The sequence below is a fragment of the Heterobasidion irregulare genome, assembly GCF_000320585.1.
Source record: "Heterobasidion irregulare TC 32-1 unplaced genomic scaffold scaffold_02, whole genome shotgun sequence".
In the NCBI taxonomy this organism is placed as follows: Eukaryota; Fungi; Basidiomycota; class Agaricomycetes; order Russulales; family Bondarzewiaceae; genus Heterobasidion; species Heterobasidion irregulare.
In genome coordinates, this window is record NW_009258198.1 from 288,476 (window position 1) to 312,306 (window position 23,831).

Genomic DNA, 23,831 nt, shown 5'->3' on the forward strand with positions numbered 1-23,831 from the left:
GTTGTGTACATAGAATCCAGCGAAATTCCAGTTTGTCTGTTCTAAGACGATAAAGCGGTGCAGTATGAGCTCAGATGAGAAGAGGGGACTGGAACCAGGCGGCAGCAATTGCCTTTTTGGTCATATTCACCTTCCGCTGACTGCCAATCTGCGAAATTATGAACGCGCAAGCGCAGAGAATATAATTAAAAGAGAAAACTTAAGATGCTGTTCATAAAGGTATGTAAAAGAAGAATAAGAAGTTGCATCCACGACATGGCGTCAAAGGCCCTACGAGTAGCACGTCACCGGGTGCAGTTGTTAGAGCAGCATACATCTCAAACCGCCATGCTATGTCTTCGGCCCCCATCGCCTTCTACGAGGCGCTTACCTGATTGAGAGCTACGCCGTCGGCCTTCAGTGTTCACCCAGCTCGACTTGCTCATCCCCGATGCAAATTCAGCGTCAGCCTGTGCACCTTCACTTTCGTCCTCTTCTTCAGGTGGGAGGCGCGGTCGGGACTTCCGACGTTTGATGCTCGGCTCCCCTTCAGTCGTATAATCAATGGGCGCTGCGTCGAGGGATGATCGAGGGATGTTATCGGGGTTCTGTTGCGATGACGTAGACGCGCGTTTGGAAGTGGGGTTCGGTTCCGGTTTGCGCATTTTACTGTACAAGATAAAACGTAAGAGGTCCATCGTTTGCATCGGTGGACGTGAAGACACAGACGTATTGAGCTTCGGTTCAGCATAATTGATGCTCTTGCGCGTACGTTTCTCCCGCCCCCCTGGAGCTGGCATTTCGGGATCCATAAATAGCGTTGGGCTGGAGCTCCTCGGCGTCGGGAGATAATATGGTGCTGGCGTGGTAGCAGGAGTTGATAATAATGGTCGTGTCGATGTCGACGTTTGGGTCATAGCAGAAGATGGTACATCAGTATCTGGGCTCCGCTGCCGTTCGCGATCTGCTGATGCAGAGACGGGTAAGAAGATAGTACATCCGGGGGAAGCATCTTGTTGTGACAAATATACACATGGAGTGACTCACCCAAATTATGCATATCGATCGGATGAAGAGAGGACCTGCTCCCTGAGGAATTTGTGACATCCTTCAACCTCGACTTGCTCCTCTCCGCAACGTGAGACCCACCGAATTCATCATCGTCTATTGTTCTCCTCTTCTCCCGGTGCCTTGACTTCACATTTTCCGGAGGGGATTCGATCTCCCGCAGCTTTGACTTCCGCTTCCGCTCTTTCCTCAGAGTCCTCTCTAATTCCTCTTCTACATCTTCTTGAGCTATGTCGATCTCGCCGTTCATAGCTGCCATCTCCTCCTTCTCTTCTGCAAGCCCTGCCTCTCGCCGAGCTGGTGATCCGAATGCGGGACTTGGAGGACGAGGAGACGACGCTTCGGATCTAGACGAGGACCGCGACGATCCGGCCATTGGCGTCGTGTTCACAGTTAGTAAACCGCTTTGTCGTCTTGAGATTCTCTTCTTTCCGAGAGCCAGCAGATGTTCATCGACGTCCACGTGGATCGTCGCGACGATTGGCGGGGGCGGTGGTGGCGAAGCTCGGGAGGGAACAGGAAGGCGAGACGTCACAGACGAGCTTGACCGGGATCTCTTACGTCGCATTACAGGTGATGGGCTTGACTCCATATCTATATCATCGGCATCAGATACAACCTCATCCGCTTCGAATATATCGGGGAAGTCAGGAGCTCGTGCGAGACGATTGACATGGGGAGAAGCGTCAGGGTCGAGGATCGGCTTGCGTGGTGGTTGTTTTGCTTGCTGCGTGTGTTTCGAGGGCGATGAAGGCTTTCTGGGTGGTATGCTGAAATTCTTGCGAATGACTCCAAAGTGTTTCAGGAGCGCGTGTGTCTATAATTGGGCATATGCGTCATGAACGAGACTCTCAAAGGTGAGAGTCTTGATATTGAAGGCGTACGGCGGTTTCTGCATCTGATATAACTCTCTGAGACCTCTCTTTCTCCTTCTTCAGTTGTGTTGCGAGCGCAATCTCGGATGCTCGAAGACGGAGGTTCTCGACGTACAGTGCTGATATTTGCGCGTTGAGTTCTTCAATTCGAACGCTCAACGTCGAATTAAGCCTGAAGACAGGAACGCAATTATGCCCCAGTCAGGACAAACAAAGCTATCACTTACTTCGTTATATGCTTGTTGGCAAGCAGGAATTTCTTCTTGACTGGAGCGATCGTGCCACCGCGTAAGTTCACACTGATCAAAAGGGCTCTGACGTTGTGTAGAGGCACGTACAGTTCTCAAACTCCAGGAGTGCATCATTCTGTCGGAAATTAATTGAAACGCGCGATTCGCGCCTGCTCATCATGCCCCACGGCGAGCAGAGAGGGGAGATGGGCTGTGGCAGCCTCCAGACACGCGCGAATGCCGAAAACAACAGCCGTTTCACGTGCGTCACTCACGTGAGCGGTAGAGGCACCGAACCTTAACCATCGTGAACCCTGGTTGGAGGAAGACGAAGGATCATGATGCCCAACAAACAACATAGAAAAGATCAAGCGTTCGGCATGGGTGCAGATAGGAACAGTAGAGTTGACAAGCACCCAACAGCTTGATCAAGTAAAATCCATGTAATATGACCGAGGCGAGTGGCCATAATCAAGGAATAGCGCTCAGCCAACAGGTAAGGACCAGATCAAATCAAGGAGAATTTTGAAGCGATCAGCGAATCACGGACTCAGTACATGAATCAATAACTGAAGAATAGAGTAAGAATGACCACGACAGTATCTAATAATTCATACAACGGTGCGCGCTTGCATTTGTCACCGCTTATTGTTCGACATCCGCATTATCCGGGTGAGCGATGTTGTCCTGTTCATCCAACGGCGGTATATCCCTCAACCACGCTCCAAAGTCTACGTCTCTTTCCAGAAGCTCGGAGACCCTATCGATATTTCCCTCCACGTCGAACTGCGAATTATACCCCATCCCGAGATACCCACTACTATTCTTGCGTTCAAGCGTACCGGCCGCACCTGGCTGAGTTGAGATGAGGTCGGGAGCAAATCCCGACGGATGTACCGTATAATCGGGGAAGAGGGGAGATGGAGGGGACGTTGGACGGAGCTGTGGTGAACCCTCCGACGAAGAGCCCGAGGCCGGCGAGGAAAAGTAAGTTCTAGTGCCAGAGGGTGGCGTTAGCGGTCGGCCGAGATCTTTGCTCTTGCCCTTGCGCTTCGAATCGTCAGTCTCGTCATGTCCGTAAACCGATGACCCCTTGCGTGATGGTGGTCGTGGCCGTGGTCTGGACCGTCGAGACGATGCGAGAAGCTGCGAAAGCGTTGGCAGTGCCTGTTTATCAGGGGTTGTAGGCAGTGGTAGGCCTTTAGCATTGCCTAGACCATTACCAGACTCCTCTGGCGCGATGGGCGGTGGGGGGCTTGTTGGCGGTGTTTTACTCACTGAGCGCTGTTTCTTGATGGAATGCAACGCCCGTGCAGAGACTGGCGTGGGACTGGATGAGTGTGGACGTTTGCGAGAAACCGGGGAGGACGGCGATGATGAGATTGCGATGGTCGCATAGTCGGGTTGCGACAGAGGCGAAGAAAGAAAAAGCGGTTCAACGATGGGGATGGGAGGAGGTTTGGTCTTCGGTTGTGCGCAAGGGATGGGGGCCAGCGGTGTTGATGTAGGAAGATGAGACGGGAACGACGGGGGAAAGAAAATCTTCATTGTGATGTCAGAAATGCTGCCACACGAGGTAATTTGACATACCTCGGAGACATCATCAATCCGCTGAGCTCTTACTACAGGCCGCGGCCCCGAGCCGGGTCCAGGTATGGGAGTGGGGCCAATGTCGCTGACCGGTAGCGAAGGCGTGTCCTTCGGAGCAGGACTTGGCAACTGAGAGATTTTGGGAGCAGGGTCGACTTGAGCTTCTGACGGCCCCGGAATGTTTACGTTTCGAGAATTATTGAAGTACGGGGATGTAGTCTGCTTTCCGGAACCCTTCTTTGAGAGTGTAGCGGCGCGCTTCACGACCGGAAACCCGAGAGGGGTCGGGCGCTCTGATACATCGCTATTACCTTTGCCCTTGACCCCCTTCATGTGTCCTACATCGCTGGCCTGTGAGGCCGGGGCACCGCCAGCGTCGTTCTTCTCTTCCGTGGCAATCTCTTCGCTGAGAGTAACCTGAGGAGACGGGGGCCTAGCAACCTGTTCACGCACTGTCTCCTCCATTTCATCTTGTTTGGTCTTCTCTCTCTTCTCTCCTTGCGTCGCAGTCTCTTTTCTGTTCTTCTCCCAAGCCACCCACTCCTCGTCTGTTTCTGCAAGAAACCATTCCCTATCCCCCTTTGGCTTTGGCTCAAGATGGCGCATCCCTGCACCTTGCCATCGTCCCCTAGTACACCCCAGCTTGGTTAACCTTGCGACATGTGCCCACTTCCCCATTGATGCATCGCCCTTTGAAGCCTTCACAGCATCGCAGATCTTCTGGCGAATCTCGTCAACATGATTCTCGTCCAGCTTTGGCGAAGAGGGAGGGCATAATTCTAATGGGGTAGCGGCTAGTGCGATATGCCGCTGGGAAAGCAGGGTGATCCATGAGGATGGCGTTGATGAAGAGGTCGCGTTCGACGAAGACGGTGGTGAAGAAAAAGGGACAGAAACGGGAACTGGTGGAAAGATAGGCGTGTAGATTGACATTTCTCCAACTGAGGGCGCACTGTCGTTCGACCTTCTGAATATCTATATTCCAAGACGGCCCACAAGGCTTTTGAACAATGAGAATAACCAACACAATCCCAACTCCACCCGAAGTCCTGAAGTCCTGTCAGACGGGTTCTCTTTCGAGAAAAAAAGGACCTCACTCCAGAAATGACCAGGTGAAGAGATAAGTTACAGGAACAATACAAGTTGTGGCGTCGGTAAGCGATTCAAACCCAAACCAGTCTGTAACATGTGACCACCGTCCTCCCACGACCTCCCACGACCTCCCACGGCATGCTTCCTTACGCTTCGTACAAAACAAAACAAAACATTTCTAGAGTAGCTTTCCAACCTTATCAAGTGCTCTGGGATCATGGTGTACTAGAATGTGTCGAGACTCAGTTGCTACAATGCGACATGGTTGCAAGATGAAGCGCTGATGAAACTCATGAGATTCGTATTCATAGACCACACTGAGTTTGACGTTCGACGTACAACTGCGCTGGAGCGAGCGCTTGACCGTCATGCAGCATTCGTATTTGTCAAGAGTAGCCATTATCTAAAATATCTGAACCTGCACAGTTGACTGCATCTTATCTATTCATCGAGGAAAAGTAAATTCGAGACCTTCAACTTATTCGACTCAGAGCTCGTAAAGCAATCACAACAAGTATGAGTGGCCAGGAGTGACTGAGTCTCCAAGCTGTGGCAAAAAATTTGGCGGATCCCAACTAACTCATGCAATTACTGGAGCCTGTTGAATGCCATTGAAGACGCAATCACGATCTTCCAGTAAGCAGACAACATAGAGCAGAGCGCACCGTCCTAGTCGGACTTGGGGTGCACTGCCCGTGCCACAGCCGTGGTCTTCATAGAACTTGTCCTTGGAATATGCCATAATGCAGCGGAACAATTCCGATTGGCAGGGAGGCAATTATTGAGCAGCGCACAATTACAAGGTTGACGACAACAAGTGACAACTTCGGTGATAAAGAGTAACAGTCATAGAGAGAGAATGACGGAAGGAAGGTCCTCCTGAGTCAGGAAAATCAGGCTCCATGTATATTTAGTTCCTGCGATGTCGAAGTGTGGGGCCTCACAATTTTGCATGTAGAATTAGACTCTGGGGAGTGTGTGTTGCAGCGTTGCAAGACGTGATATCCCCATTCTAAGTCGCTGAAATCGTCAGCTGAAAGGGAACGACAGTACACGAGGCGGCAGGCATGGAAGGCAATAGAGTCTTGTACGGACATGTATTGTGCGATAGGGTAGACAATGTGACGGAAGGGTCTCGACGAGAATTTCGAGGATGCCGCAGAAAAATACAGCAAAGTTGAAGACGTGAATATTATTGCATTACGGTGGCGAGTTCTCCTCCGGACGGCACAGACATGAGGAGCAGGGTATTACCTCCCGCGAGATGCGCTTGAAGATGACTCCATGCTATCGAGCGAGCGTTTGAAGGAAGAACCTCTTGCCTACCAGAAACAACCTGCTCATCGAAGAATACCTATCGGAGTTTGAGGGCTGCTCAGTCTGGGATGAGGACCTATGGAAGGTATCGCGTGAATCGCTTTGGGGATGGAAGATCCACCGGCATAGTAATTGCAGTTGTTTGTGCGCCCATACGGGTCTTAGCATCTGCTTCACCTGTCACCGAGGGTGTCGCCTGATTATAGATCAATCGAGCACGCCATTAAAAAACTGCTGTTTGCAAAGGTAGAACGAGAGCTTTGTCCTCCGGTTCAAATTCAGAGAGCACCTGAGAAAGACGTACTCAGCTTGTATTTGATTGATCCTGCCTTTCCGTGACTGATTTGCCGGGAATCAGTTGACGAAATTGTCATACAGCACGGGTGGTATCAGAAGCATCCAACCAACGCGATCGTCACGAAGCAGACTTGTGAAATGAGCCGACGGTCTATGCAAACGAGACTTTCTTCCTGATTGGCGTACTCTGCGCATCATTGGAAACCGAGATGTCAACTGCGTTAGCGCGCGATTGCTTCCGTTTTGATTCTCTTCGCAACTTCGTCTTCGCCTTCTTCGCATCGCATTTCCGAGCCAGTAAGATAGCTGTGGCGTCCTTCTGCATGAATCGAGAGTTAAGAGTGAAACACCATTCAAGGTAACATCATGGAGCACAATTACGTACCAGTTTAGTCTGCGCAGCGCTCCTCGTCTTACGGTCATCCTTCGGTGCCTTCTATCAATGCACAGGAACGGCCGTAAGTACTTGCTCGACCTGATCACAAGCTGTGACAGAGGGTATACCTGTGCTTTGTTGATTTTCCCGACCTTCTGTCGAGTTCTGTCCTCCTGCGCTTCTCCAATGGAAAGTGCTAACGCTAAAGATGCATCCTGCGTATATTCAACAACAGCATGTAAGTGTCAGATGATAGTAGAGTAGCACAACAGACAGCGTATGTTACCTTTTGATCCATATATTTACCGGCTGTTGGCCCCTTTTTGCGGATTTTACTCGAAGACGAAAGATTGACCATGAACCTGCGGCCGAAATTCACGAGTAAGGGGAGTTTGTTTAGTTCATATGTGTAAGCTACATACACGAATCGAGAGTGTCGGAAATTAAAGCCAAGATGATATTGCGAACGGTGGCGTCGCGCGGTTTGGACGCTGGACTAATCACGGTTGGTGGCGGTGCTGGCAGCGCGCAGGCTTTCCGTGAGAAAATCGCATCAAGATCTTCCACGTCGGTTCTCCTCAGTTTTTCCTACCGCTTTTTCCTTTGATTGATGCTTCACAACATGAATACCCACCCTCACCGCAGCAACCCAGAACAACAAAATGGTGGCGATGAGTTGTATCCTTGCTGGGCCGTCCGGATCTGTTCTCAGGGACTCTTAACATGACGGTTTCAAACTGCGATTTGTTACGTATTGTCTCCTGTCGCAAATTTTCAGGTATCTATCCATGCGGGGCATGGTAAGATGGATAGCGACACCAGAAGCTTGGCGAGGCTTTTGAAAGCATCGAATACGAAAGATTGGCACACCCGCCGGCTATGTGTCGTTTCCAGGGCCGAACAGGTGTGTTTCTAAATCCATCCGAGGCAGACGTCAACGATATATATGATCCTGACCGAAACTCATTCACTGAGATGTGGGTCCGCATGGATATTGATTTTATTGGAGCGGGCCTCATGTGAACGATTAAGGAAAAGTAACTTGCTCAGCTGACGTTGTTCGTTCAATGCGAGCCATCACATCTGGATCCGGTGTAGTCGAGTCGAGTTCTCAGCTGCTACTTGACTGGCATAAACCCGTTCGGTATCATGTCTCTGTGCCCCGTTTCAAAGCTTAGAAGTGACGAGATGATATGATGCCTCCCCGAAGCCGATTCGGGAAGCTGTACGCCGACTTTGCTCCCCGTCGCTGTTCAAGTATAAAAGCAGCCTTTGCCTTCACCCTTTAACTATCGACACCCTTCATTCCAAGCAACCTCACAAGCCATTGTCTACCTATCCTTGCAACATGTGCCACTTCAGACGGTATGCCGCTGCTTGGAAGGCCTTTCCTCGTGTTAATTGTCATTCTTTCGTCAGAGTAAAGAATCTTTTTCTGTACTGCGGCCATTCTCAAGAATTGGTACGCTCCGCCCTTCTCCTGCCATTGTCCAGCTCTTTGCTTACCGTCGTCGTTTCATAGCCTGAGCAGCTTGTTCGTATTTCGTCGACCAGAATGCCAAGGGCAGCACTGACAGGAATGCAGATCGAATGCGAGAGTACTACCTGCAAGTTCAGCCGGAACCACCCAAATAACTGTCGCCCACCCACCTGCAAAAACACTTGCTGGCAGTAGTGCGTATATCGTTATTCTGCTCCTCCCAAAATTTTCATGGGTTTTTATCACCTCTCCGCGTCTTCCGAATCCTCCTCGCTCCTCACCAACATTCATCGCGTCCCATGCTTTACGCACCCCTCTAGTCGGCAATTCCCCGAACAGTATGGTGCGCAACTCGCTTGTGAGCCCAAATTATGTCGAACTAATTTGAAACTTAGTTCCTCAAATTGCAAGCAAGTGTCCTACCTGTGTGCAGCAGTACGGGCGGTGAGCTCTGATATGGTCGAGAACATCTTGTTTCAACATACTACGCCTATCATGATGACACTTGTTAGATGTCGAGCGTAGCTGTACACTATTTATGTTTCCACGGAGCAATGTCGCACATTTATGTATGGAATCATATCTACGTTCCACGAGCCATGCATAACCATGCGGCGACGGCTCATCAGCATGATTTGAAGAGGTTTAGATAGCTCTCAACACTTTACGATGCGTGCCTTCCGATGCGCAGTAAGGAATTTCGACTATTAGCTAATGAAACGACGATACTGATTAGAGAAGGACAACGGATCGAGCCTATGCCAGCATCATTTCGCGAGGCAAGGTATTACCATTGCGGTGTCATATCGTTGATAACCTCGCAGCGGGAGGAAGGGAGCATGTCGATTGCTTCATAGGGGCTGACTGTACATGGAAGCGAATAGAGAGCCTTGAACCGCATAGAGTCAAAAAGTGACGTGATGCTAATCAATTAATCAATAGCCGTCTACTTATTTTCCCCTTGCGGCGTTATTACCTCCTAATCTTTTGTATCGTAGCGTCTCTAGGAACTGTTATTATGAAGCCTATTGGCTACGGTTTTGAGGTACATTACTAGCAAGTACATATAGAATAGTGCTGTTTGTGCTGTGCCACATTTTTCGCTGAGTGTAGGCAAAGAGCTAAGGATGCCAAATGCAATGCCGGTATGTCCCGTATGAACAGGAACGAGATAGCATATGACACTCTGCGAAAGGCATAACTTGCCAGAGCCAGATCTGGCATCTTCCCCCAGAAGTTCTAAATTCATTGAAGCGAGACGAGGAGTCTTCGGGATCAGATAGTTGACGGGGACCCATTCTTCGTGCCATCTTCTTTCCCTGTAGGTATCACAAAAAGCTTATTTTGCAGGTAAATTCTGATGCGATAGAAGAAGACACGTACCCAATGTATGTCTACTTACGAGATAGACTGATGGTGTCAAGCTGCACGAAACTTTAGCGGCTGCCCGTCAGGCTACTGTGAAACATATGTTTCGAACCTGCAAGTTGTATTCGGACCTCACCACTCCAATGCCGCGGGACGCTAAACAATACTTGTCTTAGGAGGTCACGGAGCGGGCCGCGACTTGCCGCGACGGGCTGCAAAACACGTGAGAGGTGTAGTGAAGTTGTGTTTGCATGTCTCATACGCCAACGTTCAATATTTCAATGTCAACGGCAGTCGTTCTTCGCCATCAAATCTTGAGTCAAAATATTCCATCGAGGATCGAGGGGAGCCGGATCCAGGGTTTCGCGCTCGTGGTCGAAATTTCTCAATAATAACCGGGGTTGATTGGTGCCTGCATAAACGGATCATTTACATAGACGGCAAGAGATCGTTCGGTGTTCGTAAACGTACATATGGGCACCTTCTAGATGGATATGTGCTCGTCCAGGGACGAAGTTGTCTGTTAGACTATGTTAGAGCTGCGCCGTATTGGGAATGGTTCAACACCTGATCTGTGCAGAGCGGAGATCTCTGCTTGGGAGAGTCACTATGCACGAATGGAATTATGGAATTATGCCATGAGCGGGGAGCACGAGCTGCAATGAATGCCGTCAAACTGAGGAAAACTAAATGCAAGGTGAGCGCTGGTTCGCCGCTGTGTTCGGGTCCGATGAACCCCGGCAGCACGTGCCCATGCGTAATAGGGACCGCCATGTGGCTGCGGCCTGCTCTTCAACCTGAACCACCAACTCGCGTTCGGTCATGTCCGGGCAAAGCGAGCGCGATCCCCTGCTTCATTCTGATCTTAGATCTCTCTCATCTACAACAATTGCAAAGCAACGACCCGGTCCCTTGGAAATTTCAAAATCGACTCGTACAGGAATTCTTGCGGGCATTTGGGTCGCGACTTTTCTGTCTGTGCGTCGCCCTTGGCTTGAACCGGTCCCCTCCTGCATTCATATGTCAATTATTTGAATGATATCTAGTCACTCAACAGTATGTAGTCACTTCGAGTGTCATGCCTTGTAGGACCTGACAACTTTACATCCAATTCCTGCAGCGACTTTGGTTGCAACCTGTGAGTAAATTGATGCCTACATGGATGAAGGGCGCGAGGATGTGGGGAAGTTATTCGTCTAAGGCCTGTACACGAGCTCTTGGCTCTGTCATCTTTGTTCGAACAAATCTCCTTTGTGCCGCACGCAGAAGCCTGTAACAAGTCTCGCTGGTGTAGGATCTGATGACAATTCATTGGAACCATCTTGTCATCTACGCCTTACGTCTCTGCCAAGCTCTTCAACCTCAGCGCAAGGGAGGCTCGAACGATATACTTTTAGGCCTCAGCTTTTCCCCGAGTCTTGAACCTGGGGAGGTACTACGGGCTATAGATGGCCCGTTGCACCCGCTCTCCCTGTGTTATGACCATCTGCACAGGCATTGCAGTATCTGGCACGAGGAAATCAGAGTCATGGCTTCAGCTATAGAAAGCATGCTTCCATGCATGGGTCATCGGCTCGATACAGCTTACCCACTTGTAGGGTGCTTCATCATTTCAATTTTTTCTTTGAAATGTTTGAGGCATGTCGTAGCTAACAATGGCTTTTGGAAGTACTCCCGGGCATCTCCTCTGAATTTCAAAAGTCCAATCAAGCCAGTTGGCTTGGCACAGCGTAAGGCGCTCAAACAACTATTTTTCTGATTTTTTCTTAACCTCGGTTCGTAGATATCTTCTTGCCACATGTACTTTCACACCTCTTTATGGTCGTTTGTGTAACGTCATGGGACGTCGAGGTGCGAATCAGACAGCTGTATTTTTTGCAGCCTTAGGAACGCTGGCATGTGGCCTTTCGAGTAACATGTCTATGCTCATCGCTGCGAGATTCGTAAGCCTCGGCTCTTATTTGCATTGTCTTTCATTCATCTTCGGACAGCTTGGCGGTCTCGGTGGGGGAGGGATTTATACAACTGCGACGTAAGCTCATCGGGTTTTGCCTCTACTCATTCGCTCATCTCCCCTTCTATGGAATCTTAGAATCATTACGAGTGACATGTACAGCATGAGGGTACGCAGGTTTTTCGAATGTATAGAACGAGATAATATATCTCGAGTTGCGTAGTCCCGCGGACTTACTCAAGGCGTTGCAAGTGTTTTTAATGGGGTAAATTTTTGTATCATCACCTTTCATACATTATATCTTGCTCAATCAGAAGTAGCTTGGTATGGGGCTAGGGGGTCCGCTAGGAGGCATGATTAGCGATCGGTGCGTTCGAATTTCAATATATCCATTGCGCATCTCACGTGCAGTCGTTGCAGTTTCGGGTGGCGCTGGGCTTTCTTATTGCAGATGCCGCTCTTTATGCTGTCGTTCTTCTTGACTTCAATCAATCTACAATACGTCACGCCTGTGAGTTTTTTTCTGATCTGTCGTGATCTTTAATCTCATATAATTATCTTAGGGTAGGAGCAAGAACACGAAGGAAGTCCTAAAGAGGATTGATTATGGGGGAAGTGCTACATTGTTGGGAGCGGTACGTGTCGTTCGATACTTTGACTTGCACACCATATTCATCGATCGTGGGCAGGTACTATCGTTCCTTCTATTCTTGAGTAACCGTTATAATGAAGAACACGAGGTATGTCCTCCGAAATTTATGCACGCACGACCTGATGCTCGTATAGTGGAGAGATGCATCAGTCATCATGCCTTTTGTCTTGGCTTTTGTCCTATTGGCCACATTCGTCGTTTTCGAACTACGTGTCGCCAAAGAGCCCATGCTTGCACCCTTCTTGCTGAAGCAAAAGATCCCTGTCTTAGTTGGCATCAACAATTTTCTGGTCGCCAATTGCAATTTCGCAATCATGTATTTTTTCCCCATGTGGTTCCAGACGGTCCCCTTAACTAGCGCATCTGAGGCTGGTACGGTCTTCGCCATCATCATCTGTTGTGGATTGCTGATTTTATGATCAGGACTGCACCTCCTCCCCAATAGTGTTTCGATGTCTCTCGGATCCATGTTTGCCGGGTAGGACGGTTGTCTTGGTTCGTGTGTCTTCCACTCTAACGCCATCCATAGATGGATGATGCATCGCACTGGCAAGTACAAGAAGATCAACCTTGTTTTCGGCTTCTTCCCTTTCATAGCTGCGGTGTCCATCACAATGATGAAGGAAGACTCGCCTCCTTTGCAGCAGTGGTTAAGTATCGTGAGTCGTGATTGCCTGCGAATAGTGCGGTGACTGACATCACAATCAAGATACCTCTTGGGTTTGGAAATGCTGTAGTCTTGCAGACCATGCTGAGTAAGTTTATTATGTTCGCAACATATTCTCCTTGTCCTGAACAGGGTTCCTACAGTTGCTCTACTAGCACATCTTCCACGTAAGTGCCGCGTCTCACCTCGATAAAATGGATTCTTAGAGACCCCAACGTAAAGAATCTGCGATGGCCGTAGGGACTGGGTTTGGTCAATTATTTCGGGGTCTTGGTACGTGATGCTTGTCCTGTCTACGGTACACGGGCGTCGCTTACTTGCCAGTGTTGAAAGGCCAAGTTTGCGGTGTTGGCGTCTCCTCAGCTATCTTTCAGTCAAGATTGGATGCTGAATTACGGCGTCGGATACATGGGCCCGATGCAGACGAGGTATAGCACAGCCTTTGATGCTCTCCCTCCTGTGCTCACACGACCTCGTTTCTAGATCCGGAAGAATATCCGTCATTCTGCTCGTCTTGTATCCAGCTTGCCCCCGAGGCTTCAACGCGACGCTCGTGAATCATATGCACTTGCCTTGCGCTCGGTCTTCATTGTAGCCGCGGTATCAACACTGCTTGCCTACCTCGTCCGCCTACCAGCACGTGTCTTTCCTAATATCGGTGATTTTTTTCTCACTTGGCATCCTGTTCTCCTCAGATACCTGAGAAGGTGCTTGAGCATCAACCGCCGCAGCCGCCTGCAGAAAGTCGCACAGATGTTGAGGAACCGCCGTCCGTTCGGGAGACCCCGCTCCATAGTGACGACGAAATCGAAGACGAAGAGCCAACATCGGCGACTCAGCCAATTCCTGTGTTGACCACGCGAGACCGGCGACCTCGGAGATTGTCTACATATGAATCTTCAGACGGGGGCATGGATTTGGAAAGTGATGTTATCGGAGGATCGGCCAGGCGTTGATCACGAGTTTATGTTCTGTTTTGTAGCCTTGGGTGTGCTTTTCAATATATCGGGATTCCCAACTCATCAGCGGAATAGAAACTTTAGTTTATTGCGTGTTCCGACAACATCAGTATTTACATGATCACAGCCGAATCCAGTGCGGACACTTCCAAGTGAACTTCCTTGCACTGCACACAGACGTGGCCATAGGAAAGTGACACTGATGGCTCTCAGCCCCACAACGTATGATGTGATTGCGGCTTGACATCATCAGCTTCTGTGCCAGTCAGCAAGCCCGCGTTCTTCATCTAGCATCCTAATCAGGTCACGGCGCAGCCAGCTACCGTGTTTAGGCTCCCTTGTATTCATGCATCTTCACAATCATCAGACAGGGAGATCATGCTGTGTTACCACTACGATCAAGGGTGAGCCGAAAGTGTTCATCGCTCATCTTCTTTCACTTTTTCTGCCCGGCGTAACACCGGCGGGATTACCAATGTGGAGGGAGCTGCTGATTTGGAGAAAATAGACGCCGAACATGTGATGCGGCAGCCTAAAAAGCGAGAGACTAACTACAACAGCGAAAGTGATGACAATGAGACATACATAAACATACACAATTATAACGAAAACAGCAAAGTCCATACACGTCATCACAAGAATGAAAATCCTCATTGAGCTTGCGCCTCCTACAAATGCACGACATTTCAATCCGGGATTCGAGGAGAAGAATAACGCGCTCGGACTGACCTGATCAACAAATTCCATCGCTTCTTCCCGCTTGATACTCCGAATTGAACTGATCTTCTGGTTGTTGAACAGCACGCCGTAAAACTTGTCCGCAGTGACCAACATCTCAGGGCGGAAAGTTGTTGTGATAAATTGGGCGGTGGATCCCAACGATTGAATCATGGCTACATGGACTGATGAGACTCGATGCGAAAGACAGAAAAAGGCAAGTAGGCATACAAGCAACTGCTGTCCGGTATTGAGCATCCAAGTTCGCGTCGATCTAGATGATGCAATGAACTCATATTCCTCAATATGATATGCAGCATAGGCAAGGCTTACCTCGTCAAACAAATAAAACGGTGCTGGGTCGCATTTCTGAATAGCAAATACTGCAGTGCAAGTTGAGTTAGTGGGGCTATGTAACGTGACATTGAAGACCTACCAAGAGCGAGAGCGACAAGTGATTTTTGGCCACCCGATAACTGTTGTATCCGCAAACCTTCATCGACTTTAGAGTTGAACGATACCTAGAACAAAATTAGTGCGTGGGCCGATATTGTACGACCTTGTAGCATACCTTGATCGAAATACCAGTATAATTGTCGATGGTATTTTGCGGAATACCTTCTGCCTCATCTGCCTCATCTTCGTCCTGTCCCAATGTCAAACGCTATCATTCTAATGATGAACATGGGACTTGTACCTGGTCGATGCGCCGCTGGATGATCAGCTTGCCCCTACCTGCTGGCACGAGCTTCTCAAATACTTCCTCAAAGTTGCTCGCGACCTGCTTGAACGTCCGTTCGATCGCCTCATCTTTTCGTTGATCCAATACTTCCACGAGTTCCTCGATGGATTGGGCAGACTTGTCGAGGTCCTCCCGACGTTTGAGGAGCTGATCGCGCTGCTTCGTGAAGTTGGAATACTGTTCGAACGCTTTCTTGTTCACGTGGGCAAACTTTTTCAACCCTTCATTGACGGCATGCAGTTTCTTGACGAGCTATGGCAGGAACTTGTCAGATGAATTTGAAGAGCATAAGAATTGAGGGGCTTACCCTGTCGAGCTTCTCGTGCGTGTACTTCTCGAATGCCTCTTCAGGCAGAACGCCAAGGTCGCGAATATTCCGATTGCACTCGTCCTTCCGGCTAAGCAGAAGCTGTCGTTTGGCCATGTACCGCTCAGTGTTTTTCTGTTGCCTCGCCACACTCCGAGTATCCTCTGTCTGCTGGTTCTGGACTTTTTCCAAGTTGTTCCGCGATTCTTGGAGCTCTGAAGACAATTTTTCGCATTCCTTTTCCATATCTGAGTAGGCAGTTTAGACTCAGCAATAATATTGCAACTCTTTTTGCGAACGTCACGAACTTACCTTGTACTTTCTTGGTCAAAGACTCTATAGAGGTATTGAGTGCTTTGAGCTCGCGTGTTCGAGCGTCATAGTCATCTGCTGCAGTGGCATCGCCATCGTCAGGTATCCCCAAGGCTTCGATTTTTGCACGCAACTCTTCGCGACGCCGGCGAAGATTTTCATTTAACTCAATCTGAAGGATGTTCTTCCGGCTGCCGATCTGTGTAGGATACTTAAATCTCTTCCGTTTTAACGTCATGAAGCGACTCACCTCATTCTTATTCTTCGACATCTCCACCATCTCCTTTTGCAATGTCTGAACCTCCTGTTCAAGCTCACCGATCAGTTGCTCCTCCTCTTCAGAAAGCCCAGCCGCCATTGGGGTACTGATCTCTGCGCGGTATCCCTGCAGTCTCGTTGCAAGAGTCCTCAGTTCACTTTCTAGATCCTCCACGTCAGCTTCCAACCGCGTCGCCCTAGCATCTAGCCTCTCCTTCTCCTGCAAGAGCGTCATCGCGTCGGCCTGTATGCTGTCCCGCTGGGCTTTGGCCTGGTTCTGCTGGTTAACCAGCACCTGGACCCGGCCCGCGATGCGGGTGACCTCCTGGTCGATCTTAAGTGTCTGCGATTTTACCTCCTTCGACCTTTTCTCCTCAGTTTCGAATTTGGTCCTCCAGCTCGTCACGCTCTTGATGGCTTCGATACGGGAGCGACGTACATCGTGATATCCACCGGTGAGGGCGCCTTTGCGGTCAACCTTGTCTCCATCAAGCGTGATAGTGTTGATGCCATGGCTCTTGACGTACGCTGCGGCGACGGTAAGGTCGCGGCACACGCAGGTTTTGCCGAATACCTGCTGGAATGCCTTTTCGTGCATCGCGGCGAATTTCAGCTTGTCGAGGAGTGGGATCGCGTCCTGCGCGTTTGGGGGCGTGGGGTTCTTCGGCTTGAGGCGGTTCAGCGGCATAAACGTGACACGGCCAGCCTTCTCTTTCAACATAATATCAAGGACTGTTTGAGCCGTTTGGTCTGTGTCGACTACGACGTGAAACAGGCTGCCAAGAGAAGGGTCAGGAGTCGTTTGTTACAATGGAGCATAGTTACAGACCTATTTCCAGCCGTCAGTTCAACAGCAATGTTGAATTTTTGGTCTGATATTTCGAAGAGGCGATAAAGAGGGCCATAAACGCCGGGAAGCGAGAGCCGCTCCGCAATGTTATCCACGGAACGCAACCCCATCCCGGTATCCTGGGAGTTAAATCAGCGATGAACAACAAAGTCATCGATGCTAGTCCAAATTCACCTTGTCCATCATGCCTGCCAAAGTTCTCTCCGCCGCCCGAAGCTCGTCGCGAGCATGCCGACTGGTCGTATCCAATTTGGCATCCTCTCGCCACAGATCTTTGCGCTGTTCCGTCTTCTGCGTCTTCTCCTCCTGCAATCGGATCAGTTCTTCTCCAATTTCTCTCACTCTCGCTCTCGCTTCCTCCGCACGACCATCGATACCCTGCAGCTGCGTATCCACGTCGGCCAAGTTGCCTCGAATAGTGTTCAGTTCCTCTCGAGCGGTGTGGAGCGCAGCGGTCTGTGTGCGCTGGTGAGCTTCAACGGAAGCAATCTCTTGCCGCAGGTACGCGTCGCGTTCGGCGCGCGTCCTGAAGTGGCCGGTGCGCCCGCGTTTAGAGTGTAGCGCCTTGAGCCTCCCCCGTGCGTCGTCAAGCGCACGCCTGTGCTCACTCTCTTGCGCGCGCTGTGCTTCCCACTGTGGGAGCAGCTCAGCTAGCGCGGCTTCCTTTTCCGCGATCTGCGCATTGATGTTAACGAGTTCCTCCTCGTACTCGGCGCGCTTGCCGCCCGCGCGGTCGTTTGCGCTGCGTAGATCGTCCACGACGCACTCGAGCTCAGTACGCGCGCGGATGAGCTCCGTCAATTCAGATTGTGCACCATAGCGGGTGAGTGTGAGCGTAGAATAGGAGTGCTTGGCTTCGGAGATCTTTTTCTCCAGGGACTACATGAAGAACGAAGTGGTGAGAACATTTAGTAGGGAAGTCATGCATCGCCTACGGACCTGGATCTGCTGCTCTCGCTCGCTGAACTGCTCTCTCCTCAAGTTCGCCCCGTGCACCTCGGACTTCCGCTCTTCCTCAATTTCGTCCAGCGTTCCCGCGACATCCTCAAGCTCACGCTGATACAGCGCGTACTCGAGACATCGCCTGTCTTTGTCCTTCTCCTGGAATTCCTTGAGTTCTTCCTTCTCCTCCTCGAGCTCGGTCAGCCGCGAGTCGATGTACTCCAGGAGTTCGCTGATCTTGTTACGCTTGGCGTCAGTCTCGCTCATGATTCGGAGAGACTCTGCGCGTCGCTGCTCGTAGACTTTCGTTCCCGCCACTTCCTTGAGAAGAGCGAGTCGCTCGTGGTCCTTCGCATTCGTGAGAGCTGTAATCTGCGACTATAGTCAGCATGCGCACATAGCATATAGATATAACACGCACCCGGCCCTGTGGCACGATGTAGTAAGGATTTGACTTGCTGAACCCAGCGCTCTCCAAGAGGTTCATAACATCGGCTTTACTCGCGCTCTTCTTGTCCAAGCTGTATTCGTCCTTCTTCAATCCGATTGTGCGGCGAAGAACAACCTCCTCCCTGCCTGTGGGAAAGCGGTTGTCCGTATTGTCGAAGACAATCTCCACTGAATAGGCTATGACAAACTACTCGAGCATGTATCAGCTTTGGGACTCACCATAGGCAGAGAGGGTAGTTGTGGTGGAAACACCCTCGTGGAGAAGGGCCTGCCGCTCCTCCCGAGACATGGATGTATATGCATCGGAGAGGACGAAGCGAATGGCTTTGTGAAAGAGTCAGAGCTTGGAAACTCCCTCAACGCTGACATATGACTCACCAGCAAAGAAATTGCTCTTCCCAGAACCGTTCCTGCCGACCACAACGTTATGCCTCGCGGAAAACGGTTCGATCTGTGTCTGATCTCGGTCTTTAAAGCCTGGAGTAAGGACAATGACTACGAAGACGCGGAGAGTGCTCACAAGATTTGAAGCCCTGTATCGTGAGTGTTTTTATGTGCATTTTTTACCGCTTGAGAGACAAGGATAAGGAGGGCAGACAGACTCAAACAGGGACGGTGTGGCTACAAAGCCAAAACGCTAACAAGCGCGCGACGCGTTCAGCCAGGTTCAGTCGCGTCGCGTCTGCATGATTACGTATCACCTCTTTCCTCACAGTCTCAACCCCGTTCGTTGTGTTCCTCCAACTTGAAACTCATGCAACCACAATGGGTTTGGTCAAGGCAAGAACGGAAAGGTTTGGTGCCATTCAAAATAATAGAAATAATGTCTACTTGGCAACTTGTCCGACTACACTCGTGGAGTCCTGGAACACGGAACACGGTAACATACACTGCTTCTGTTCGCAGAGCTTACAGGGTCGGACATGATGACCTATGACGAGCATAACCTCAAAAATTCACAGAAAAACTCGACTGAATCCCTATTCCCATTGGCTGTGTGTTGCCGAATTACCCTGGTGCCGAAACCCATGCATTCATACTTCCCGTAACTTGAACTATGCCTCCGCCTGATACTCACCCTGGTCCTCCTACACTGCCGTTAAGGTGGGCCTCTATTGCAAAGCTCGGCTGGGCAACTTCTAGGCCTTCTTCATCGACATTGGAACAAGCTCGTCGACATCCATTGCTTGTTGCGGAGAGTTGTTTGTCTGGAGATAATCACCTTGTTGCGATGAGGGTGCCAGATTGTGATGCGTAACGCGTAACGCGTAACGGTATGGCGAGTCTCAGTCGCGGCGGATTCCGGACAATTCACTCTTAAAGACCGCGAGCGAACTACGATGCAAGCACATGAAGCCCACTCGCATTCTCCAGAGTCTCCTCCGCCGTGGTAATGTGAAGTTACCCAACAGTCTATCCCTCCGTCCTGCTTTGAAGATACACATGAGTACAGCCCCTCCGTCTTTAGTCCATGACCACGTCGTCCTGGATTCCGACCCTAGTGGCAACGCCACGGCGTCTCTGTCGTCAGGTCAGGATTACATCCCTTGTATATCGATCTGCAGCCTAATGCCATTGCTTTTCTCTCTCTACCAGGGCCAAAAAACGGCTACGAGGAGTTTTATGGATGCACCACCAAACGATGGATCTACAACGAAGCCAAGCGTGCGTGCATAGCTTCTTTCTATGAACATTTGCTTATTCCGCATCGCAACACTAGAGATGAAAGAACGTTATGTCGAGTTCGACGTAATTGCATTGCAGAAGGTAGCTGCCGATGTGGCCGGGGCAGCAACATGCACATCCATGGAAAAATTTGCTGAAGGTAAGTCCAATTGCCGTCGACGTCTGAATATGCTGCCAAACTTTTCTAGGCTCTTTTAACAAAGTGTTTCTTCTGCGGTTTGACAACAACAAGGAAGTCATTGTTCGCATACCGTGTCCCATTGCCGGCCCTCAGAATCTAGTCATTGCGAGTGAAGTAGCTACGCTTGACTATGTGGCACGCTATCTCCACATTCCTACCCCACGTGTTCTTGCCTGGAGTCGTGACGGTAGTGAATTTTCCGTTGGCGTGGGGTATATCATCATGGAAAGACTTCCTGGTGTCCCTCTGACAAAGCGCTGGATGGATATCAGAGGCGACGATTTTTACGAACTCACCGAACGTGTTGTAAGTATGGAGAAGTCATTTTCCGATAAGAGGTTTTCGCAGATAGGCAGCTTGTACTTCAAGCAAGACGTCGCTCCTGAGCTGCAAGCACGTCCGTTGTATGCAAAAGACTTTCCGGACGATGGAGCATCGGAGAGGTACCGCATCGGACCTACAGTGCAGAGGGAATTCTGGCGGGGCGAACGTTCCACAATGAATATCGATCGGGGGCCCTGTGGGTCGCGTTCCATTGCACTTCGATATCTCTTCTATTTATTCATAATACATTCCATAGGGCCTGAGACTCAATCATACGCAAGAGCTATCGTAAACTGCGAAAAGCAATGGCTGAGAGCTTACGCACGACCACGCCCTCTCAATGACCCATGTCGTCTGTCTGATGACGATGCATCTCCTGAAGCCCATATTGAAGCGCTTGATCATTTTCTCGCTGTTCTTCCCTTCTTAAATCTACCGGAGGAATACCTTCCCAACAACCTCTGGCACCCTGACCTTTACGACGGCAACATCATGGTCGAGGCAGAAGGCGTTCCCAATTTCACTGGCATAATCGACTGGCAGCATGCATGGATCGGTCCTAGGTTCATGCAAGCAGAGTTTTGTCGAATGTATCTCTACACAGGCACTATGATCGACATGAAGTCAACCTTCCCTCGCCTCCCCGACTATTTCGAATCTCTCTCTCCGGAAGATCAAGAAGAAGCCAAACTGCAAAAGCGGCTTGCAGAACGACATAAATCTTATATGATGCTCGTTTCTCTGCGCGATCCTTTGCATGCGGATATCACCCGTCATCCCTGCTACAGGACATATGTTACGCCGTTCAAATGGGCGGGACGGACGTGGACAGATGGCATTGCCGCTTTCCGCCACGCTCTTCTCGTAATGACTGACGACTGGAAACACATTGCAGGACCGGATGTCCCTTGTCCTATATCCTTCTCGAAGGCGGAAGAGGAGCGTCAAATGGCAACCTGGCGGCAGGCGACGGCTCGGGAGAAATGGGTAGAGACGTTTCAGGAGAAGCTCCATCTGCGACACGATGGCCTTGTTGATCCGGATCAGTATGAGTCCACGAAACGCGCTGCGGAAGAACTGCGCCCACACTGGAGGGAGGAGATAGCAGGTCCTTGGCCCTTCGAAGATGGGGCCTGGTCATCCTTACTGTAGAATCCATTCATCGTAGTGACTTTAATTAGAGGTTCGGAGAAACAATTAAATTGACCCAACCAACCGAATCTGCGTGTGTTCTTAAACCAGCTCGCTCGATTAATAGTGCCCTTCCTTGCTCTTATAATCGGCTTGTGCCTCTTGTTTTTGTGATGCTGGGAGGTTCTTATACACAAATCGGTGTTCTCTTTCGAGAAAACCTACCAGGCTATATCTTTTGGAGCGCGCGAGAGCTCAGACTGTACAAATAATGATAGTACATGCAAGGTGGCGGCCATCTGGAACAATCACTTCTGATTATACTGAAATTCTCTGTATTCTATAGAGTTTCCACTTATTATTACTATGAATTTTTAGCTTCCCCCCTCTTTTATCTACAGCTTATAAAGGCTAATTATCTTGAATTATGCATAATTAGCTCTACTTATACATAATTTCTATTCAAATTTTCTAAAAATGAACACTCAACCAAGCACTAGGGTTACTTGTTATTGCTATGGTTATCCATGAATTTTTAATAGAGCTTAGCTATAGAGACCATTAGTTGAATATCTATACCTGAAATTGTACTTTACAAGATACCTGCTCTAAGCCAAAGTTGAACCCACAACCTCATGCCTACAAGCACTCTAGCAAAATGCTTTAAACCACTAAGTCATAAGGTCTAACTTACTTAGCTTGGTAATTCCAATATACAGACACATTTTGGACAGTCTTTACACATTTAGTTCCTTTCCATATTGATCTCTTATTTCTTTTATTTATAAGTAAGTTGATAAATACCCTAAAAAATAAGGCTTTCAGAATATAAGTCTAGATACCAGATACCACTACCAAAAACTGATAAAACATTGAGAATACACTCTATATTAGGGAAAAATATTTATGGCACTTACTCAATCTGTTGAGCCACTAAGCTTATCATATGCACTTGATGCAATAAGAGGGGTTTCCTAGGCTAATCATGATGGCCCAGTAAATAAAGACTATTGTGTGTCTTTGGGCTTGTATAAGAAAGTCTTGGCTACTTTCAATTCTGTCTTTGAAGAGATAGAGAAGGTGCTAGTTGATAATGGGACAATGTTTGTTATTGACCAGAAGGTCTTTTCCAATACAACAGATGACTTCCAATGGATTCCAATGAATGACTTGGTGTCATGAACAGCTGTTTGGGGCAAGGGAATCCTAGGCCACAGATCAATGGTAATACAGATGGGATGATAGATGTGAAGGGTTAGGGCTGATCAGACTAATGCCTTTGAATTAGAGAAGACTAGTTAACAGCAGTTTCTAGATTAGACAGAAGTGGATAGCCTAAGGCCTCCCTGCTGTGCCACAGCTATCTTAAATATGTACAGGCAAAAGCATGGACCAAGTAACAATGGATCAGGAATGCGAGGTATGGTTGGGAGAAAGGTCCTACATGTCCTTATATGGATTGTGGTAAAGCAGGAAGGATATAGTAAGCAGTTCATAACATTACCCCCTCTCTAGGCCATCAGTGCCAGAAACGGTAAGTAAAAGGTTCAAGAAAAACATAAGCAATGTGCATAGAATCAGTCATAGAAAAATAATATTTAGGGCACCAATTCTCGTTGCCCACTGCCAAGTCATGACATGATAGCCCTTGAGTATGGACATCATGATACCTCACCTGTGTCCCTCTTCTCATCATGGCAGTGAGTACCAGCCCAATGGATTCAAACCGTCATCTGCCCTAGCAGTTTAATATTATACCAGATGACTGCCTGCTTTCTTCAGAGGGTGCGGCAGTGATTGACAAGGGGGAGTGCATTAGAGTCGCTAGAGTTATACTCAATAATAGGGGGTCTAGTGTGTGTGGGCAGACGTTGGAGACCAAAAGTCAGGGGGACAGCTTGAAAACGAGGGGAAGGATGTGTGAACCTATGGATCCCTCTGTCTAGGCCTGTGGTATAAGTCCCTGGCATCAGGCAAAGCGGACTTCCATTTGAAGCCAAAGATGAGGCATGAGACACCACAGCCAT

General features: G+C 49.3%; 7 protein-coding genes across 7 annotated transcripts; 3 read left to right on the plus strand and 4 right to left on the minus strand.

Annotated features, from left to right (window-relative positions):
• Positions 1–317: 317 nt before the first annotated feature.
• Positions 318–2,333, minus strand: HETIRDRAFT_309748 (uncharacterized protein; the record flags this gene model as incomplete). Its single annotated transcript, XM_009543690.1, has 5 exons — positions 318–946; positions 1,027–1,864; positions 1,932–2,094; positions 2,150–2,189; positions 2,261–2,333. 5 exons carry the CDS (start codon positions 2,331–2,333, stop codon positions 318–320), a joined length of 1,743 nt encoding a protein of 580 aa, XP_009541985.1.
• Positions 2,334–2,797: 464 nt separating this feature from the next.
• Positions 2,798–4,862, minus strand: HETIRDRAFT_470146 (uncharacterized protein; the record flags this gene model as incomplete). Its single annotated transcript, XM_009543691.1, has 2 exons — positions 3,743–4,862; positions 2,798–3,694 (listed from the first exon to the last, which is right to left on the minus strand). Exons 1-2 carry the CDS (start codon positions 4,673–4,675, stop codon positions 2,798–2,800), a joined length of 1,830 nt encoding a protein of 609 aa, XP_009541986.1. The 5' UTR covers positions 4,676–4,862.
• A 1,737-nt stretch (positions 4,863–6,599) lies between these two features.
• On the minus strand, positions 6,600–7,182 carry HETIRDRAFT_101131 (uncharacterized protein; the record flags this gene model as incomplete). The annotated part of the gene is made up of 4 exons (XM_009543692.1): positions 6,600–6,767; positions 6,834–6,884; positions 6,953–7,039; positions 7,111–7,182. The coding sequence occupies 4 exons, from the start codon at positions 7,180–7,182 to the stop codon at positions 6,600–6,602; spliced, it is 378 nt and encodes a 125-aa protein (XP_009541987.1).
• A 990-nt stretch (positions 7,183–8,172) lies between these two features.
• On the plus strand, positions 8,173–8,646 carry HETIRDRAFT_243529 (uncharacterized protein; the record flags this gene model as incomplete). The annotated part of the gene is made up of 3 exons (XM_009543693.1): positions 8,173–8,286; positions 8,347–8,498; positions 8,625–8,646. Coding segments are annotated over 3 exons (288 nt in total), but the record flags the coding sequence as incomplete, so codon positions are not given.
• A 2,694-nt stretch (positions 8,647–11,340) lies between these two features.
• Positions 11,341–13,800, plus strand: HETIRDRAFT_43653 (major facilitator superfamily; the record flags this gene model as incomplete). The annotated part of the gene is made up of 17 exons (XM_009543494.1): positions 11,341–11,402; positions 11,456–11,615; positions 11,664–11,704; positions 11,765–11,795; positions 11,850–11,891; positions 11,947–11,993; positions 12,047–12,137; positions 12,190–12,261; positions 12,316–12,366; positions 12,413–12,650; positions 12,702–12,756; positions 12,808–12,937; positions 12,988–13,033; positions 13,089–13,112; positions 13,168–13,218; positions 13,279–13,373; positions 13,429–13,800. Coding segments are annotated over 17 exons (1,608 nt in total), but the record flags the coding sequence as incomplete, so codon positions are not given.
• A 530-nt stretch (positions 13,801–14,330) lies between these two features.
• HETIRDRAFT_308924 (uncharacterized protein) lies at positions 14,331–19,042 on the minus strand (the record flags this gene model as incomplete). The annotated part of the gene is made up of 16 exons (XM_009543694.1): positions 14,331–14,797; positions 14,853–14,895; positions 14,955–15,004; positions 15,058–15,142; positions 15,193–15,255; positions 15,313–15,615; positions 15,671–15,918; positions 15,983–16,181; positions 16,233–17,016; positions 17,070–17,209; positions 17,265–17,969; positions 18,030–18,404; positions 18,454–18,650; positions 18,702–18,806; positions 18,861–18,950; positions 19,003–19,042. The coding sequence occupies 16 exons, from the start codon at positions 19,040–19,042 to the stop codon at positions 14,331–14,333; spliced, it is 3,894 nt and encodes a 1,297-aa protein (XP_009541989.1).
• Positions 19,043–20,104: 1,062 nt separating this feature from the next.
• HETIRDRAFT_237186 (uncharacterized protein) lies at positions 20,105–21,756 on the plus strand (the record flags this gene model as incomplete). The annotated part of the gene is made up of 4 exons (XM_009543695.1): positions 20,105–20,147; positions 20,203–20,307; positions 20,357–20,869; positions 20,930–21,756. Coding segments are annotated over 4 exons (1,488 nt in total), but the record flags the coding sequence as incomplete, so codon positions are not given.
• Between the last annotated feature and the right edge of the window lie 2,075 nt (positions 21,757–23,831).